Below are 21,999 nucleotides of genomic sequence, written 5' to 3' on the forward strand. Positions count from 1 at the left end.
AAGGAAAAGAGTTGATTCTTTATTCGAATCCCGTCCCGACCAGAAATGCTCCGTGGGACATCACGTAGCTCAGTCATTAGGCGCAGATGGCGAAAGCAGGAAAACAATGGACGGGAAAAAGCGCTCCAAGGTGTAATAAAGTTAAAAACAAAAGCTATAATCCATCGAATAACTTTACTGAGAGATTTTAGCAGGGTAAAACACATGACGAACACTTTTACGACCAACCGGAAACATAGCAACGCACCTCCTTTACGGCAGCTGTCACAACGTTCTTAAAACAACCGCAGCACATACATATATAAACAACATATCTCCCTTTTTTAACTTTTGTTTTTGTTTCCTTGTAAACAAAACAAAATCACACTGTAGATGTGTTGTCTGTCTAATTATAAATAATGCAGACGATGCGTGTTGGCTGAGTTCTTGACGTTTACTTTCACAGCGTGGCAACATGCAACACTTTTCGGGGCTACCGCGCATGCTCGTAACTCCCGTTGCATGCTGGGTAGTGTAGTTGTTATATTCTCTAGCTCATAACATTTTTCCCCCATAAAGAAATAATGTTAACTCAATAAAGTGTATTTATTTTTTTAGCTTTAACTTTGCATTTATTAGCATTGTAACCACATTTGCAAACAACTTTTCTCTTCATAGAATTTTCTTTCAATAAAGAAATAAAGTGCAAAAATGTCAAAGCATCATAACAAACAGTTATGTCAAATAGCAGCAGAAGTGCACTTTTTGGAGAGCTGTATTATTTTCAGTTTTGTGCCCAAGGGACTGATTTTATTTAACACTATATTATTATTTATACACCTATAGTGATCACAGAGACAGGTTGTTTTTGTGTTACTGTATATATTTGTTTCTCTGAAAAATCCCACTTAATATACTTTGGGTAACAACAGTCAATATTTATTTATTTTATTTTATTTTTTTAGGTGGGTAACAGTCAATATTTATTTATTTATTAGATTTTATTTTTTTATTATATAATAAAAGTGAGCTTTTGTTAAACCAAATATTGTGTGTTTTTTTCCATATACAACAACCTATCTGGACTCGATAAGAGAATCGATAAGGAATCGGTTCGATAATAGGATTCGATAATAGGCTCGAACTCGATAATTCCTTATCAAACATCATCCCTACTTATGTGTAAAATTATTAACACATAACCGTAAAATATCAAATAATATTATTTAGCTCATTCACGTAAGAGACTAGACGTATAAGATTTCATGGGATTTAGCGATTAGGAGTGACAGATTGTTTGGTAAACGTATAGCATGTTCTATATGTTATAGTTTTTTGAATGACTCTTACCATAATATGTTACGTTAACATACCAGGCACGTTCTCAGTTGGTTATTTATGCCTCATATAACGTACACTTATTCAGCCTGTTGTTCACTATTCTTTATTTATTTTAAAATTTGCCTTTCAAATGTCTATTCTTGGTGTTGGGTTTTATCAAATAAATTCCCCCCAAAAATGCGACTTATACTCCAGTGCGACTTATATATGTTTTTTTTCCTTCTTTATTATGCATTTTCGGCCGGTGCGACTTATACTCCGGAGCGATTTATACTCCGAAAAATACGGTACTCTATTGACCCGAACGTAAGACACGTATAAGACAAAAAAATCAGAGCTTTTCTTTCTGTCACTCACACACACAACAGTGACCTGGTGAGACACAGAAACCAACTACAAAAAAAGGGTTGTCTTATGTTTGGGTTATTAAGGTTATTCAACAGATTTAAATTCAAAAGAAGTTACTCACTCGGAGTCAGATCCGTTGCCGCCGTTGAGCGTCCCCGACTTCAAGTGCATCGCCACGCCTCCGTTGGTGTCGCGGTAGATCGCCGCCGGCAACGCCTCGGCGGGAATCTGCGGCCGCGGTGCGACGGGTGGTTTGACGACGGAGCCGTTGTCATGGTGGCCGGGCGGACGACCTCCTCCTCCTCCGTCGTTGGAGGCCAAGGAGGTCCGCCGGGACGTCGGCGCCATGATGTTGACGGAAGTGGGAGTCTGCGGGGCGGCCATGTTGTTGTTGGGCGAAGGGGAGGTGATGGTGGGGGAGTTGTAGTCGCTGAGCTTCTCCCTCAGACGGTTCTTCATGTTCTTGTCGGATAGCGGCGGCGGGTAGCTGATCTTGTTCTTCAAGATACCTGAGTCCAACACACGTTCCACCTCAGCGTTGCTCATTTTTCACCCGGTCTGTGTTTCCCTCACCTTTTCTCTGCTCTGGTTGCTGGATGCTGTTGGTCTGACCGGCCTGCGTTGTTGGCGCTGTCGTGTCCTTCGCGTTGCTGCTGGTCTCCTTGTCCCTATCCTGAGGCGCTTCCTTGTCTCGTTCTCCATTGTGCTTGAGCTTATTCTCAGCGTGCAGCTCCACGTTCACCTTCGTCTCCACCCTCAGCCGCTCCTCACCACCGGGGTCCTCGCTGTCGCTGGCTGTCGTGGCATCCGTGGGCCAGTACGGCTTCACGTGATTGGACACCGAGGCTACTGGAAGGAAATTGATAATTGCGTAAGCAAGTGCAAGGATGCAGCAACTGGTAGATCACAGCACTTAATGACAGTTACATCTTATTAAAGACAGGTACCGTTCACATTTGAATCGATACGATACACAACGGTAGCAATTTTCGGTACGTTTAACAAACACAACATTTTAGTTTCATTTGCAATGCAGTTGTACTTCCAAAACAATAAATGGCAGTACTGGACAGGCTATCTGTTGTATGTTCTCTAACTAGTAGGGTTGTACGGTATACCAGTATTAGTATAGTACCGAGATACTAATGAATCATGTACGGTACTATACTAGGCTGACCATATTCTGAAATCCCAAAAAGAGGACACATATATGCGTGCCAAGGCGGGCAGCACGCCAAGGACGGGACTAGGTGAAAATTTGCCAATGATACTCGAACTTGCTTTATAAATAATATATTTATTTAAATAAAGCATTTTTTTCTCCTCTGTTGACAGCAGTGTTGGCGCTAGGAATTTTCAAAATGGGGTCCCACAGTAAATTTTGTATACATATGTAAATGTATTCAGCTATAAACATTCATTCACTTTCTTCTTTCCTTCATGGATCTGAACTTTACCGCTGCTGGTAGTTTTTTCTATGTTTTTATTTAATAAGTTGTAGGTGTATTTATTTCAGTATAAAAGTGTAAAAAGTGTCTTGCTTGGGTCATGAAATGATGATAATGGTGTGCCAGGGCATACATCTACAAGATGGCTGCGCTTCAGAGCAGCGGCTTCTTGCGAGCGCTCCTGGAAGTGTAGACCGATTTGGCAAAAATACCCCTCAATTCAGTCAATTTCATGGCTGGCTCACAGCGTGTTCACTCCGTGATCACTTACGACCGACTTACGATTCTGGATGTGGAGAGATCGGGCCATTTTGGGCTGAAAGATGCGTGTACGATGGACCTACTCGCTAGCTTGGGAATTCTTCGCGAGCTACATCCAGCAGTGGCCTTTGAAGCAGCGGCGTCGACTACCAGCGGAGACCGTCAGCGAAAGAGACGTAAGCGATGCGCTCGGAAGCAGAAGCGGGGGTGTCGGGCGGGGCTAACAACAAAGCTAAATGCGTTGTTGTTAGCGGGGCTAACGAAAAAGCTAAATGCTAATCCACAAAGAAGCGCTAATAAGGAGTCTGTTAAGCTAGAACTAGCCAGCGCCAGGCTGGATAATCCCTGCACACATAGCAATTCTTCTAGAATAATATACAACTCACATAATGTTTTTTCTGCGTCAGAGGTGGACATGCATTTTACTGAGGTGGCAAACAATCTAAAAATTCCTGTCATATCAATTCCTAGATATGGTCGAAATTATTTAAAGTGCACTATGCATAATAAACGTAACATTATTAATATTGCTGCTACGGATACTTTCAACAAAAACTCCTCAAAACAGCCCACTACCTATAATATGGGCTTTTTAAACATAAGGTCATTGTCTTCCAAAACGTTATTAGTTAATGAAGTCATCAGAGACAACAATCTTGACGTCGTTGGTCTAGCCGAGACCTGGCTCAAACCAGACGATTTTTTTGCGCTGGGTGAGGCGTCTCCTCCTGGCTATGCGGGAACGCATATTGCCCGCCCCATTAAAAGGGGTGGGGGTGTTGCACTAATATACAACAAAAACTTTAGCCTTACCTCGGACCTAAATAATAAATATAACTCGTTTGAGGTGCTTACTGTGAGGTTTGTCACACCGCTGCCTCTGCACCTGGCTGTCATCTACCGCCCCCCAGGGCCCTATTCGGACTTTATCAATGAATTTTCAGAGTTCGTTGCTGATCTAGTGACGCACGCCGACAATATAATCATAATGGGAGACTTTAACATCCATATGAATACCCCATCGGACCCTCCATGCGTGGCGCTCCAGACTATAATTGATAGCTGTGGTCTTACACAAATAATAAATGAACCCACGCATCGCAACGGTAATACGATAGATCTAGTGCTTGTCAGGGGTGTCACCACCTCTAAAGTTACGATACTCCCGTACACTAAAGTAATGTCCGATCATTACCTTATAAAATTCGAAGTTCTGACTCATTGTCAACAAACTAATAATAATAATAATAACTACTATAGCAGCCGCAACATTAATACTGCCACAACGACGACTCTTACTGACCTACTGCCTTCAGTAATGGCACCATTCCCAAATTATGTGGGCTCTATTGATAACCTCACTAACAGCTTTAATGACGCCCTGCGTGACACCATTGATAGTGTAGCACCGCTAAAGCTAAAAAGGGCCCCTAAAAGGCGTACCCCATGGTTTACAGAAGAAACTAAAGCCCAGAAATTATCATGTAGAAAGCTGGAACGCAAATGGCGTGCGACTAAACTTGAGGTTTTCCATCAAGCATGGAGTGATAGTTTAATAACTTATAAACGCATGCTTACCTCAGCTAAAGCTAAATATTACTCAAATCTCATCCACCTCAACAAAAATGATCCTAAATTTTTGTTTAGTACAGTAGCATCGCTAACCCAACAAGGGACTCCTCCCAGTAGCTCCACCCACTCAGCAGATGACTTTATGAATTTCTTTAATAAGAAAATTGAAGTCATTAGAAAAGAGATTAAAGACAATGCATCTCAGCTACAACTGGGCTCTATTAACACAAATACGACTGTATATACGACGGACATTGCCCTACAAAATAGTTTCTCTCTCTTTGATGAAATAACATTGGAGGAATTGTTAAAATGTGTAAATGGGACAAAACAAACAACATGTTTACTTGACCCAATTCCTGGGAAACTTATCAAGGAGCTTTTTGTTTTATTAGGTCCATCAGTGTTAAATATTATAAACTTATCACTTTCCTCTGGTACTGTTCCTCTAGCATTCAAAAAAGCGGTTATTCATCCTCTACTCAAAAGACCTAACCTCGATCCTGACCTCATGGTGAACTACCGGCCGGTGTCCCACCTACCGTTTATCTCGAAAATTCTCGAAAAAATTGTCGCACAGCAGCTAAATGAACACTTAGCGTCTAACAATCTCTGTGAACCTTTTCAATCCGGTTTCAGGGCAAATCACTCTACGGAGACAGCCCTCGCAAAAATGACTAATGATCTATTGCTAACGATGGATTCTGATGCGTCATCTATGTTGCTGCTTCTTGATCTTAGCGCCGCTTTCGATACTGTTGATCACAATATTTTATTAGAGCGTATCAAAACGCGTATTGGGATGACAGACTTAGCCTTGTCTTGGTTTAACTCTTATCTTACTGACAGGATGCAGTGTGTCTCCCATAACAATGAGACCTCGGACTATGTTAAGGTAACGTGCGGAGTTCCCCAGGGTTCAGTTCTTGGCCCTGCACTCTTTAGTATTTACATGCTGCCGCTAGGTGACATTATACGCAAATACGGTGTTAGCTTTCACTGTTATGCTGATGACACTCAACTCTACATGCCCCTAAAGCTGACCAACACGCCGGATTGTAGTCAGCTGGAGGCGTGTCTTAATGAAATTAAACAATGGATGTCCGCTAACTTTTTGCAACTCAACGCTAAGAAAACGGAAATGCTGATTATCGGTCCTGCTCAACACCAACATCTATTTAATAATACCACCTTAACATTTGACAACCAAACAATTAAACAAGGCGACTCGGTAAAGAATCTGGGTATTATCTTCGACCCAACTCTCTCGTTTGAGTCACACATTAAGAGTGTTACTAAAACGGCCTTCTTTCATCTCCGTAATATCGCTAAAATTCGTTCCATTTTGTCCACAAGCGATGCTGAGATCATTATCCATGCGTTCGTTACGTCTCGTCTCAATTACTGTAACGTTTTATTTTCGGGCCTCCCTATGTCTAGCATTAAAAGATTACAGATGGTACAAAATGCGGCTGCTAGACTTTTGACAAAAACAAGAAAGTTTGATCATATTACGCCTATACTGGCTCACTTGCACTGGCTTCCTGTGCACCTAAGATGCGACTTTAAGGTTTTACTACTTACGTATAAAATACTACACGGTCAAGCTCCTGCCTATCTTGACGATTGTATTGTACCATATGTCCCGGCAAGAAATCTGCGTTCAAAGAACTCCGGCTTATTAGTGATTCCCAGAGCCCAAAAAAAGTCTGCGGGCTATAGAGCGTTTTCTATTCGGGCTCCAATACTATGGAATGCCCTCCCGGTAAAAGTTAGAGATGCTACCTCAGTAGAAGCATTTAAGTCTCATCTTAAAACTCATTTGTATACTCTAGCCTTTAAATAGACTCCCTTTTTAGACCAGTTGATCTGCCGTTTCTTTTCTTTTCTTTTCTACTCTGCTCCGGGGTGGACCGCTAGCCTGTCCATCAGATGGGGACATCTCTACGCTGCTGACCCGTCTCCGCTCGGGATGGTTCCCGCTGGCCCCACCATGGACTGGACTTTCGCTGATGTGTTGGACTTTCACAATATTATGTCAGACCCACTCGACACCGAGGATGTCGGTGTGGCTTGTACAGCCCTTTGAGACACTTGTGATTTAGGGCTATATAAATAAACATTGATTGATTGATTGATTGATTGATACATCCATCCATCCATCTTCTTCCGCTTATCCGAGGTCGGGTCGCGGGGGCAGCAGCTTAAGCAGGGAAGCCCAGACTTCCCTCTCCCCAGCCACTTGGTCCAGCTCCTCCCGGGGGATCCCGAGGCGTTCCAAGGCCAGCCGGGAGACATAGTCTTCCCAACGTGTCCTGGGTCTTCCCCGTGGCCTCCTACCGGTCGGACGTGCCCTAAACACCTCCCTAGGGAGGCGTTCGGGTGGCATCCTGACCAGATGCCCGAACCACCTCATCTGGCTCCTCTCGATGTGGAGGAGCAGTGGCTTTACTTTGAGCTCCCCCCGGATGGCAGAGCTTCTCACCCTATCTCTAAGGGAGAGCCCCGCCACCCGGCGGAGGAAACTCATTTCGGCCGCTTGTACCCGTGATCTTGTCCTTTCGGTCATAACCCAAAGCTCATGACCATAGGTGAGGATGGGAACGTAAATCGACCGGTAAATTGAGAGCTTTGCCTTCCGGCTCAGCTCCTTCTTCACCACAACGGATCGATACAGCGTGCGCATTACTGAAGACGCCGCACCGATCCGCCTGTCGATCTCACGATCCACTCTTCCCTCACTCGTGAACAAGACTCCGAGGTACTTGAACTCCTCCACTTGGGGCAGGGTCTCTTCCGCAACCCGGAGATGGCACTCCACCCTTTTCCGGGCGAGAACCATGGATTCGGACTTGGAGGTGCTGATTCTCATCCCAGTCGCTTCACACTCAGCTGCGAATCGATCCAGTGAGAGCTGAAGATCCTGGCCAGATGAAGCCATCAGGATCACATCATCTGCAAAAAGCAGAGACCTAATCCTGCAGCCACAAAACCAGATCCCCTCAACGCCTTGACTGTGCCTAGAAATTCTGTCCATAAAAGTTATGAACAGAATCGGTGACAAAGGGCAGCCTGGGCGGAGTCCAACCCTCACTGGAAACGTGTCCGACTTACTGCCGGCAATGCGGACCAAGCTCTGGCACTGATCATACAGGGAGCGGACCGCCACAATCAGACAGTCCGCATACATTTTATATTTAACGCTTAAATCTCTGGAGTCTACATCAACTTCAGATCTATTCCTCATTTCAAAATGTTTTAGTTTTTTTTATGTTGTTTTTTTGTTTGTTTTCCGCCCTTTTTTGTCAAACAAAACTATGTTTTTAATGGCAAACACACAAAATATGCAAAATCTTCCACCAAAAATATTTTTCAAAGTGGAATATTTGATGTGAAGTAATCGGAACCTTGGATAGGTCAATAATTCATAACAACATTGATTTTGATTCAATATTATGTTTTGAGCAATGACAGTTTGAAAGAAAAAAACCCAGCTTTGTTTTATTAGTCAACATTGCAACTTTTTCTAAATTACATTTCACCTTCAAGCTTTTTTATTTCACTTTTGTTACGTTTTTGTTTATTTTAATAGTATTTTCAGAATGTGCCGTGGGCCTTTAAAACATTAGCTGCGGGCCGCAAATGGCCTCCGGGGCACACTTTTGACACCACTGCTATAGATAATAAAAAATTAAATCTGATAAATCCATCTATAAAAAGCAGAGCCTGGCGACGCATGCGCGTTTATCATAACTCTCTCGCTCTCTCTGTCTCCGCCCCTCCCTCACCAATGCTGCTGCGCGCACCCCCTCCCCACACCCAGACACACACACAGCGCGCCTCTTTCTTGTGACACAAGAAGATTCAGAACGACGACACCGCAGCGCTCCAATAAAACACACTCAGATCTTCTGTTTCTAGCCGATACTACATAAAAAATAACGTAAAATAACGCAGAAACGCATCATGTAGTAACGGTAACTGAGTTACTGAATATAAAAAATAACGTGTTAGATTACTAGTTACCGCCGAAACTAACGGCATTACAGTAACCGTTAGTCCCAACACTGGTTATGAACGTGTCTGTTACTACATTATTATTACATGCAGTGTGTATACAAAATGTTGATGGAGGGTTTTGAAGTTGTTTTCGAGCGCTTGACTCTCATTATCCGCATCTTTCAAGCATTTTTTTATCATCATTAAAATCCTAAAAAACTAAATAAAAGCCATGTATGTTTTTGTCTCTCATAATGATTGCGAACGATAGGCAAAATTCCCCAAAAAGTGCAGTTCCCCTTTAATGCTTCAGTCATACGCAGGATTCTCACAGGAATGAGGCAAAAATACAACTTTACCAACCAGTGTTTCCCACACATTCATTTATTTGTGGCGGCCCGCAACGAAAGAATTACGTCCGCCACAAATAAAAAAAAAATAAAAAAAATGTTTTGTTTTTTTTTGTCCCGTCCAGCTTCTCAGGCAAATCATATAGTTGGTGTAGATGCCCATAGAGGCTGTTCAGATTTACAAAAGAGAAGTGTAGGATACTTCTCTTGTTGCCTTATTTGTATTTGACCACTACTGTTTTCTGTTTATTTGTTACTGACTGTGGCAGGACACCTCTGCCTCTGTTTCACTTTATGTTGCTGGTAAATAATATGGTTGTAGTAGTAGGCTAAAGTTAAATTATTTAGTATGCACTAATTAAAGGGGCAGAGCTTTAAGAGACATTTTAGCTTTTATATTTTATAAGATATATTTTTTGTAAGAACCACAATTAATAAATATATTTCAGTGAATAACTTATTGTTCAAATCTGTATATAAATATGTACATAAAGTGTTGTAATTATATTGTAAAATGGATGGATGGATGGATGGATGGTCATTTAAAACAAAACTGTTATTATTAATTACTAAGTATACATTTTTTGAGCCTTTTTAGAGAAAATCATATCATTGTAGTAAATTATGCAAATTACTCGATGATGTCATGTGACCACGCCCATGGCCACGCCCCCACCGCCACAGGTATCTTGGCAGTTTATGGGAAACACTGCCAACTATATATAACTGAGTCAGTGGTCCTCGGACGATGAGTAGTATGTGCTGACTGAGTCTGTAAGTAAGCATTGAAGTACAGCGTTTACCTTTAGGCGTGCTGTGAACAGGCTGCCTCTCGTTATTCCACTTGGGCTTGACATCCATGTCGTCGTCCTCGCTGTCCGAGGAGCGAGACGAGGCGTAGGAGGAGCTGTTCTCGTCCAGCGACAGTTCGCTGTCCGAGTCGGAGTCTGGCGCAGGGTGGACGACATGGAGGTCACACGGATGTTGCGGTTCGAAACGGGCGAGGAACTCACCGTCGGCCTTGGAGCCACTTCTGTGGAAGAGAGGCCCGTCGAGATCAGTGTGGCCTTTCGCGGTTCCGGATGAGACGCTGGGCTTCTGGCCCGACTCTTCCCTGTTCACGGGAAGCAAGGTGGCGCAGGAAAGACAAGGAATGAGTTTACTAGTTGGGATATACTGTATATTGGATATGGTCATTCATGTACAGAAAGGAAAATAGCACAAATGCTCTAATTACAGCCATTGTGGAGAGGTTGTTATATCTAAATTAAAAAGGAAAAAATCATAAACCTCAAGAATGTAAAGTCAACCTACATCTCTCTGACTAGATCAGGGGTCACCAACCTTTTTGAAACCAAGAGCTACTTCTTGGGTAGTGATTAATGCGAAGGGCTACCAGTTTGATACACACTTAAATAAATTGCCAGAATTAGCCAATTTTCTCAATTTACCTTTAACTCTATGTTATTATTAATAATTAATGATATTTATCTTTGTGGAAACACTGATCATCTTAATGATTTCTCACATTAAATATATATAGAAACAGATAAATATCAATATGCAACACTTTATTTTTTATATTTTCTCTAAGTGCAGATTTTTCAAATTGAACATTTTCAAATGATCACTTCTAAGACAGTCTTGTGAAATCACAATATCCCATTTTAACTAGCTAGCCACTAACATTTTTTTTTACCAATTTATGAATTACTTTGCACCATGTTTGTACAAATAATAACTCATGTAAAATTTAAATAAATAATTTATGGAACATCATTAGTATTTTTTCCTGATTAAGATTAATTTTAGAATTTTGATGACATGTTTTAAATAGGTTAAAATCCAATCTGCACTTTGTTAGAATATATAACAAATTGGACCAAGCTATATTTCTAACAAAGACAAATCATTATTTCTTCTAGATTTTCCAGAACAAACATTTTAAAAGAAATTCAAAAGACTTTGAAATAAGATTTAAATTTGATTCTACAGATTTTCTAGATTTTCCAGAATATTTTTTTTTAATTTTAATCATAAGTTTGAAGAAATATTTCACAAATATCCTTCGTCGAAAAAACAGAAGCTAAAATGAAGAATTAAATTAAAATGTATTTATTATTCTTTACAATAAAAAAAATAAATTTACTTGAACATTGATTTAAATTGTCAGGAAAGAAGAAGGAATTCAAAAGGTAAAAAGGTATATGTGTTTAAAAATCCTAAAATCATTTTTAAGGTTGTATTTTTTCTCTAAAATTGTCTTTCTGAAAGTTATAAGAAGCAAAGTAAAAAAATAAATGAATTTATTTAAACAAGGGAAGACCAAGTCTTTAAAATATTTTCTTGGATTTTCAAATTCTATTTGAGTTTTGTCTCTCTTAGAATTAAAAATGTCGAGCAAAGCGAGACCAGCTTGCTAATTGTGGGAAGGCGGGGCCGGCGGACCGACGGCGCCCGCTCCAAGATGGCGGCGAGGAGGCGTGGACGAGCGAACGGCAAGGCGGGGCGCGCTGGGAGCGACGCCGCAATCAGCATAAGGTGCGTGGAGCGTGCAGCTGTGGACAGTGCAATCACCCTCTCGGACCGTATAAAAGGGTGAGAGACGTGGACATCAAGGGAGGAGACGGAGAAAGACGGTGGACGGGAGGAAACCATCCTCTGCTGCCACGCAAACGACGGCGACGTGCTGCTGAAAAGCAGACGGCGGACGGGAGGAAACCATTCGTGTGCTCACGTGAGAAAAAAGGCAGCTGCTGAAAAGCACGCAAAAGACTCTGTGATTGAAATAATAAAGAAGTCTAAACCGTCTCACGACAATGTCTTCCCTGGATGGTCCTGAGAAGCCGCACGACAGTTAGCATTGTCACACTAGTAAATAAATACAATTTAAAAAATAGAGGCAGCTCACTGGTAAGTGCTGCTATTTGAGCTATTTTTAGAACAGGCCAGCGGGCGACTCATCTGGTCCTTACGGGATACCTGGTGCCCGCGGGCACCGCGTTGGTGACTCCTGGACTAGATGGTCATTTATTACATAACTTGCTATCCACTGTACCCATTTTAAACAACTGAGAGGGTGTAAAATACAAAACCCAAAACCAGTGAAGTTGGCACGTTGTGTAAATCGTAACTAAAAACAAAATACAATGATTTGCAAATCCTTTTCAACTTATATTCAATTGAATAGACTGCAAAGACAAGATACTGAAAAACTTTGTTATTTTTTGCAAATAATAGCTCATTTGGAGTTTGATGCCTACAACATGTTTCAAAAAAGCTGGTACAAGTGGCAAAAAAGACTGAGAAAGTTGAGGAATGCTCATCAAACACTTATTTGGAACATCGTACAGGTGGAAAAGGCTAATTGGGTACAGGTGGGTGCCATGATTGGGTATAAAAGCAGCTTCCATGAAATGCTCAGTCATTCATAAACAAGGATGGGGCGAGGGTCACCACTTTGTCAACAAATGCGTGAGCAAATTGTTTAAGAACAACATTTCTCAACCAGCTATTCCAAGGAATTTAGGGATTTCACCATCTACGGTTCGTAACATCATCAAAAGGTTCACAGAATCTGGAGAAATAACTGCACGTAAGCGATTATTTTACAGACCTTCAATCCCTCAGGCGGTACTGCATCAAAAAGCAACATCAGTGTGTAAGGGGTATCACCACATGGGCTCAGGAACACTTCAGAAAACCACTGTCAGTAACTACAGTTGGTCGCAAAATCTGTGAGTGCAAGTTAAAACTATACTTTGTAAAGCGAAAGCCATTTATCAACAACACCCAGAAACGCTGCTGGCTTCGCTAGACCCGAGCTCATCTAAGATGGACTGATGCAAAGTGGAAAAGTGTACTGTGGTTTGACGAGTCCACATTTCTAATTTTTTCGGGAAACTGTGGACGACGTGTCCTCCGGAACAAAGAGGAAAAGAACCATCCGGATTGTTATAGGCGCAAAGTTGAAAAGCTAACATCTGTGATGGTATGGGGGTGTATTAGTGCCCAAGACATGGGTAACTTACACATCTGTGAAGGCACCATTAATGCTGAAAGGTACATACAGGTTTTGGATCAACATATGTTGCCATCCAAGGGACGCCCCTGCTTATTTCAGCAAGACAATGCCAAGCCACGTGTTACAACAGCGTGGCTTCATAGTAAAAGAGTGCGGGTACTAGACTGGCCTGCCTGTAGCCCAGACCTGTCTCCCATTGAAAATGTGTGGCGCAATATGAAGCCTAAAATAGCACAAAGGAGAACCCGGACTGTTGAACAACTTAAGCTGTACATCAAGCAAGAATGGGAAAGAATTCCACCTGAAAAGCTTCAAAAATTGGTCTCCTCAGAGTGTTGTTAAAAGGAAAGGCCATGTAACACGGTGGTAAAAATGCCCGTGTGACAACTTTTTTGCAACATGTTGCTGCCATTAAATTCTAAGTTAATGGTTATTTGCAAAAAAAAATAAGTTTCTCAGTTCGAACATTAAATATCTTGTCTTTGCAGTCTATTCAATTAAATATAAGTCGAAAAAGATTTGCAAATCATTGTATTCTGTTTTTATTTAACTTGCCAACTTCACTGGTTTTGGGTTTTGCACAATCTATTTCAGATTGATTCAGTTTATGTTTAATGGATCTTACTGGCATTTTCCTAAATATCTTTCTATGACATGTATTCTTCTGCAATGTTTAAATAAATCATCCATTTCCAAACACATGCATCATTTGCATTCTAGTATAATAAAATGCAGTATGATGATTTAGGATTTATTATTCCATAAAACCTTTTAACTATTTAAAACAAATTGTATCTTGATTTCATTGATATTTTCAGACGATATGTATTTTTCTGCATGTTTTGAAGAGATAACATTTTAAAAACAATGCGTTACTTGGAGCATCTACTGTATGTTGCTTATTTTCATGCTATGATATGTTGCGATGCCCGAATTCGTTTAACTTTTCGGCACCGCAAAAAAAAATTTCAGCAATTGCAGGCCATTTCCTCCTTAATAATCCATTTGAGAGAAGACACTTGTTATGTCAGTTCTTGCTAACATTCCTCTGAACCTGAAGCTGTTCATTCCAAGGCTGGAGGACTCTGACCCCAGAGAGATGGCAAATATGCATGCGTGTGTCAGTCATAAATCTTGTCTCTGCTACCGTGCAGCACGCCACAACTTTTACCCCTCTTGGCATTTCAGCACTCACTGACCCCCTGCTCATATTCTCCAAATGACAGATTTACGAGTAAGGCTCGAATCGTAGAACTGGTAAACTCCTCTGTAAAGTAACGCCGGGTACGTGTGAACCTGTTGAACATGAGCACTAAAAAAAAAGGCTTTGAGTTGATTATTAATAAACTAGGAAGTGGCGAGTAGAATAATGGGGTTAGGTCAGGGCTCTTTAAAAACTTCAGACTCATCCAAGCCTTCTGAAAAGTTGGAAGCATTGGAATATCCTATTTTGGGCAGTGGGTAGGGAAAGTATTCAGACCCTTTTAGATTTTTCACTCTTTGTTTCATTTGCTAAAATCAAAAAAGTTCATTTTATTTCCCATTAATGTACACTCAGCACCCCATCTCGACAGAAAAAAACAGAAATGTAAACATTTTTTGAAAATGTATTAAAAATAAAAAAACTAAACAAATCACATGTATTCACAACCTTTGCTCAATACTTTGTTGATGCACCTTTGGCAGCAATTACAGCCTCAAGTCTTTTTGAATACGATGCCACAAGCCTGGCACACCTATCTTTGGGCAGTTTGGCCCATTCCTTTTTGCAGCACCTCTCAAGCTCCATCAGGTTGGATGGGAAGCGTTGGTTTTCATTCAGGATGTCTCTGTACATTGCTGCATTCATCTTTCCCTCTGCCCTGACTAGTCTCCCAGTTCCTGCCGCTGAAAACCATCCCCGCAGCATGATGCTGCCACCACCATGCTTCACTGTAGGGATGGTATTGGCCTGGTGATGAGCGGTGCATGGTTTCCTCCAAACATGACGGCTGGCATTCACGCCAAAGACGTCAACCTTTGTCTCATCGGACCAGAGAATTGTATTTCTCATGATCTGAGAGTCTTTCAGGTGCTGATTGGTGGTTTGCTGCAGACATGGCTGTCCTTCTGGAAGGTTCTCCTCTCTCCACAGAGGAATGCTGTCCTGATTAGACTAAGATGAATGCAGCAATGTACAGAGACATCCTGGGTGACAACCAACGCTTCCCATCCAACCTGATGGAGCTTGAGAGGTGCTGCAAAGAGGAATGAGAGAAACTGCCCCTAGATAGTATTTAAAAAGACTTGAGGCTGCATCAACAAAGTATTGAGTAGAGATGTCCGATGATGGCTTTTTTGCCGATATCCGATATTGTCCAACTCTTAATTACCGATTCCGATATCAACCGATACCGATATATACAGGCGTGGAATTAACACATTATTATGCCTAATTTTGTTGTGATGCCCCGCTGGATGCATTAAACAATGTAACAAGGTTTTCCAAAATAAATCAACTCAAGTTATGGAAAAAAATGCCAACATGGCACTGCCATATTTATTATTGAAGTCACAAAGTGCATTATTTTTCTTAACATGCCTCAAAACAGCAGCTTGGAATTTGGGACATGCTCTTCCTGAGAGACCATGAGGAGGTTGCGGGGGACGGGGTTAGGGGGGGGGGTTTAGGGTAGGGGATATCGCGGGGTGTATATTGTAGCGTCCCGGAAGAGTTAGTGCTGCAAGGGGTTCTGGGTATTTGTTCTGTTGTGTTTATGTTGTGTTACGGTGCGGATGTTCTCCTGAAATGTGTTTGTCATTCTTGTTTGGTGTGGGTTCACAGTGTGGCGCATATTTGTAACAGTGTTAAAGTTGTTTATACGGCTACCCTCAGCGTGACCTGTCTGGCTGTTGACCAAGTATGCCTTGCATTCACTTGTGTGTGTGAAAAGCCGAAAATATTATGTGATTGGGCCGGCACGCAAAGGCAGTGCATTTAAGGTTTATTGGCGCTCTGTACTTCGCCCTACGTCCGTGTACTACTCAGTACAGTGGCGTTTTAAAAAGTCATACATTTTACTTTTTGAAACCGATACCGATAATTTCCGATATTACATTTTTAAGCATTTATCGGCCGATAATATCGGCAGTCCGATATTATTGGACATATCTAGTATTGAGCATTAGTCTGAATACTTCTGTACATGTCATTTTTGAGTTTTTATTTTTAATAAATTTGCAAACATTTCTATATTTCCATTTTTTTTTGTCAAGAAGGAGTGTACATTGATGGAAAATAAAATGAACTTTTTTGATTTCAGCAAATGGCTGCAATGAGACAAAGAGTGAACATTTTAAAGGGGTCTGAATACATTCCCTACCCACTGTATACAGCAGGGGTCACCAACCTTTTTGAAACAAAGAGCTACTTCTTGGGTACTGATTAATGCGAAGGGCTACCAGTTTGATATACACTTAAATAAATTGCCAGAAACAGCCAATTTGCTCAATTTACCTTTAACTCTATGTTATTATTAATAATTAATGATATTTACACTTAATTGAACGGTTTAAAAGAGGAGAAAACACACAAAAAATGACAATTACATTTTGAAACATAGTTTATCTTCAATTTCGACTATTTAAAATTCAAAATTCAACCGAAAAAAAGAAGAGAAAAACTAGCTCATTCGAATCTTTTTGAAAAAATTAAAAAAAGAATTTATGGAACATCATAAGTAATTTTTCCTGATTAAGATTAATTTTAGAATTTTGATGACATGTTTTAAATAGGTTAAAATCCACTCTACACTTTGTTAGAATATATAACAAATTGGACCAAGCTATATTTCTAACAAAGACAAATCATTATTTCTTCTAGATTTTCCAGAACAAAAATTTTAAAATAAATTCAAAAGACTTTGAAATAAGATTTAAATTTGATTCTACAGATTTTCTGGATTTGCCAGAATTATTTTTTTGAATTTTAATCATAATAAGTTTGAAGAAATATTTCACAAATATTCTTTGTCGAAAAAACAAAAGCTAAAATGAAAAATTAAATTAAAATTTATTTATTATTCTTTACAATAAAAAATAAAAAAATTACTTGAACATTGATTTAAATTGTCAGGAAAGAAGAGGAAGGAATATAAAAGGTAAAAAGGTATATGTGTTTAAAAATCCTAAAATCATTTTTAAGGTTGTATTTTTTCTCTAAAATTGTCTTTCTGAAAGTTATAAGAAGCAAAGTAAAAAAATGTATGAATTTATTTAAACAAAAGAAGACCAAGTCTTTAAAATATTTTCTTGGATTTTCAAATTCTATTTGAGTTTTGTCTCTCTTAGAATTAAAAATGTCGGGCAAAGCGAGACCAGCTTGTTAGTAAATAAATACAATTTAAAAAATAGAGGCAGTCCACTGGTAAGTGCAGCTATTTGAGCTATTTTTAGAACAGGCCGGCGGGCTACTCATCTGGTCCTTACGGGCTACCTGGTGCCCGCGGGCACCGCGTTGGTGACCCCTGGTATACAGTATGTCTTATATGTAGCATGCGCTGGCAAACGCCATGCAAGCAGATGTATTGCACAATGGAGTGAAAGAAGAAGAAGCCTTAATAAATGCATTAGAAGGAAGGAAGTGTTAAGTGTTAAGACAACACACATGCACAGACAACAGTAAAAGCGGCCAGGCTGTCAGTGCGCGTGCTGTACCTGAGTGTGTAAGCCAGGAAGCTGCTGCGGCTCTTTGCTGACCTGAGCGTGCTCTCCAGGGAGAGGGTGGACCCGCCGATGGCCGAGCGGTACAGATGGCTGTCCTCCATGTTGTTACAGTTGAGGGAGCGCTGCAAAACACAGTCAAGTCAGCTTTGAAATACAAAAAAAAAAGGTGTAGTACAGTAGAACCTCGATTTACGAACCCCTCTATTTGCGAACTTTTAGATCCAGCCAAATATGCCTCAGTGTGCCAACCATGTAGGGCGATTCATTCCTTACATTTTGCGCTCCGCAGGGCGTAGCATTTTTAGAAAGGCAGAGCCCTCCATGTCAATTGGAGGGTGTGTGGCTTTTTTGTTTTTATCACCTTTTGACAAGTTTTGTCTATTTTGCTAACTCAATAGGAGTCCCCAAATAGACAACAGACCAGCGTGGAAAAGGGGATGGAATCGCTGTGGATTTAAAAAAACAAAAAAGACTATTTGCAAGGAGGACATTAATGGCTTTGTAGCACAGAATGGACAACGCAGGCTTTGTAGCACAACCAACATGTATGAGTGTACATGGATATTACATCATTGTTTGTCTGTGTATTTACTGTGTATATATTTGTATAGTTTTTTATGCTGTGTACAAGGTGTATTTGTAATATGTTGTATAAAGGAAATGTAAAAAGTTTTAACATGTCTACAAGCTACATCTTGTATTTGACTCTGTTAATAGGGTTAGGCGAAATAAGTGTTTCACTTCAGCCAAAACCCTTTCGATCCGTAAAATTGTCACTTTATGGATGTATAATTGTTTTTGTTTATTTCGTTGACCACTTACCGAAAAAAATAATAAACCAAACTAAACTAATTGTGATGAGACCGGACTTTTCTGGAAAAAGATGCCAAAGCAAGACGACCTCCCATTCAGCGGCGCCGCTTCCAAGAGCACACATACACACCCTCCCCTTAGCCTTCTTCCGTCTATCCCTCTGTCTGCTCCTCCTTTGCCCATGTTAATGTAAGTGGATTTAACTTTTTTTTATGTTTATTATTGTAGCAATACGGTTGTTAAAGTTGAGGATTTTTGTGATTTCTGATCGATGGTAAAGATAGATAGATAGATAGATGCTTTATTCATCCCCGGGGGGGAGATTCAGGTTTACAGCACAATTCCGCTCTAGATTAGACAAACAATGAACAGGGAGACAGAACAGGAATGCTGACGGTGCAGCCAATTACGGCGCTCCCTTAAAAGGTAGGAAAAAGGTGAACGCTGGGGGTGAGGGGTGAATGGGGTGGGGGTGTGAGGTAAAAAAAAGGTCAGTTTCAGACTGGGCTTTTGGGGAGCCCAGACTGAAGCCAAAAAAAAACAAAACTTGATAGCCGAAAGCATACATACATACATGTTACACAGAATCCACAAAACTTGCAACAAAGGGAGAGGGGAGGGGGTAGGGGGGCTACGGTGGCAGGCTGCTGCTTTCTAAAGCGCTGCTTAGCCGTCCATCGCACCTCAGGATTCTAGCGGTGGCAAAGGCGTGGGAACTTCTGTGTGTGTGTGTTGGCAGAGCAGCACATAGAGGATAGCATCTTGTTGTTGTTGTTGTTTTAGCTTGTTAATAAAGAGAAAGTTGATCCATCATCCCCATGTTATATTTGTTTGATATACACTACCGTATAAAACTTGTTGTTAGAGATGTCCGATAATGGCTTTTTTTGCCGATATCCGATATTGTCCAACTCTTAATTACCGATTCCGATATCAACCGATATATACAGTCGTGGAATTAACACATTATTATGCCTAATTTTGTTGTGATGCCCCGCTGGATGCATTAAACAATGTAACAATGTTTTCCTAAATAAATCAACTCAAGTTATGGAAAAAAATGCCAACATGGCACTGCCATATTTATTATTGAAGTCACAAAGTGCATTATTTTTTTTTAACATGCCTCAAAACAGCAGCTTGGAATTTGGGACATGCTCTCCCTGAGAGAGCATGAGGAGGTTGAGGTGGGCGGGGTTAGGGGCGGGGGGGGGGGGGGGGGGTGAGGTGAGGTGGTGTAGGGGGTGGTGGGGGTGTATATTGTAGCGTCCTGGAAGAGTTAGTGCTGCAAGGGGTTCTGGGTATTTGTTCTGTTGTGTTTATGTTGTGTTACGGTGCGGATGTTCTCCCGAAATGTGTGTCATTCTTGTTTGGTGTTGGTTCACAGTGTGGCGCATATTTGTAACAGTGTTAAAATTGTTTATACACTCACCCTCAGTGTGGCCTGTATGGCTGTTGACCAAGTATGCCTTGCATTCACTTGTGTGTGTGAAAAGCCGTAGGTATTACGTGACTGAGCCGGCACGCAAAGGTAGTGCCTTTAAGGTTTATTGGCGCTCTGCACTTCTCCCTACGTCCGTGTACACAGCGGCATTATAAAAAGTCATAAATTGTACTTTTTCAAACCGATACCGATAATTTTGAAACCGATACCGATAATTTTCGATATTACATTTTAAAGCATTTATCTCTACTTTTTAGTGTGTCAAACGTGTACACACCTTCACTAAAATGTGGACTTTTATCAAGGCTGGAAGCCATTATTCATATTTACATTGTTGAGGAATTTGCTCCACTTTTCAAACTTTTTGAATGACGAAGAACCGATTAAGTTCGTAAATCGACAACAATCGTGTGGGTCCCTCACTGTGAGCAAAGACGCCCGTGTGGCGGCCGTCTCCTCCGGTAGGTTCTTCTTTCCTGTGAAGACGTTCTTGAGATGTTTCCTCACGTCTTTGTTGAGGACGATGTGGAAGAAGAAGATGAAGACTCCCTGGGGAGAGAAGCCGCACGTTCACATTGAGCCCCGACGGACTGCAGCGTGTGGGAATGGCGCTGCTGTTCAACCTCTGGATTACCTGCAGACAGCTGAAGCCGGCAAAGAGGTAGTGGAAGGTGAGCACGTCGCTGTTGACTGCCATCAGTCCCAGCAGCCAGGTGGCGCTGATGAGCAGCAGCAGGAGGAAGGCCATGCGAAGAGCCAGGCTGAGGAAGTACACCACATTATGAAGTATTAGGCATCATATAAGCGACACTAATCAAATCAACTTTATTTATAAACCACATTTAAAATTTACCACAGGGGTAGCCAAAGTGCTGTACAATAGGCAGGTTAAAAGATAACACAAGAGAAACGAGCAAACACAACACAACACGACTGTATCTATTGAGACTTACATAGCGCCCGACTTCTCAACCGCCTTCTGCCTGCGACCACAGGAAGCCTTTGCGGCCAGGATGAAGATCACTATGTTGACCTGTGAATACACGGATACGTTAAATGAAGTGCAGGGAATACTCCAATTAATGCTTCTAGTGTCAAACACCACATCATTTTATATGGTCCACTAATGCCTGGAAACAATATGCATTAATAAAGTACCTAATAATTTCTTACTAAATGTATTAGTTTTTTTTCCCCATTTTGACAGAAAAAATAAATGTACTGCACAAAATTGCATACCTTTCAAACTTTAATAGTATCCAATATTGCAACAAATATCATATTATCATATTTTCCAAATGTTTTTTTGTCAAAATAAAAATAAATACTTAAATATCTGCTTTACTTATGATTTTAAAGCGAGTTACCAGCAAATTTTACAAAAATTCACAGTGTTTTTTTTTTACAGCATATTACTGTAAATTGAAAAGAAAACATTGACCACGGTTTTATTTATGGTAAAAATTCTGTGAACTGAGCTGCAGGTTTTTAATGGAAAATCTACAGTTGTTGTTTTTACAGTGTATTACTGTAAATCAGGGATGTTCAAACTTTTTGACTGGGGGGGCCGCATTGGGCTTAAAAAATTTGGCCGGGGGGCTGAAAGTCAACTGCATGCAAAGTAACATATATATATATACACATATATATATATTGTATATATATATATATATATATACATACATATATATACACATATATATATATTGTATATTT

At 40.7% G+C, this 21,999-nt stretch overlaps 1 protein-coding gene across 6 annotated transcripts in view; it reads right to left on the reverse strand.

The window, feature by feature from the left end:
• The window catches only part of celsr1a (cadherin EGF LAG seven-pass G-type receptor 1a), a 193,211-nt gene that overhangs the window by 2,215 nt on the left and 168,997 nt on the right, over positions 1–21,999 (reverse strand). For 2 of the 6 annotated variants that reach the window (XM_062064590.1, XM_062064586.1), the window contains 8 exons: positions 21,237–21,316; positions 20,918–21,044; positions 20,707–20,832; positions 18,018–18,148; positions 10,312–10,412; positions 10,102–10,245; positions 2,242–2,517; positions 1,790–2,177 (listed from right to left, as the gene is read on the reverse strand). In XM_062064590.1, coding sequence (XP_061920574.1) covers positions 1,790–2,177; positions 2,242–2,517; positions 10,102–10,245; positions 10,312–10,412; positions 18,018–18,148; positions 20,707–20,832; positions 20,918–21,044; positions 21,237–21,316 — 1,373 coding nt within the window. Of the gene's footprint in view, positions 1–1,789; positions 2,178–2,241; positions 2,518–10,101; positions 10,413–18,017; positions 18,149–20,706; positions 20,833–20,917; positions 21,045–21,236; positions 21,317–21,999 lie in introns of all 6 variants that reach the window. The other 4 variants (XM_062064589.1, XM_062064585.1, XM_062064588.1 and 1 more) reach the window with 3 other exon arrangements.

The sequence above is a fragment of the Entelurus aequoreus genome, linkage group LG12 (assembly GCF_033978785.1).
Source record: "Entelurus aequoreus isolate RoL-2023_Sb linkage group LG12, RoL_Eaeq_v1.1, whole genome shotgun sequence".
Taxonomy (NCBI): Eukaryota; Metazoa; Chordata; class Actinopteri; order Syngnathiformes; family Syngnathidae; genus Entelurus; species Entelurus aequoreus.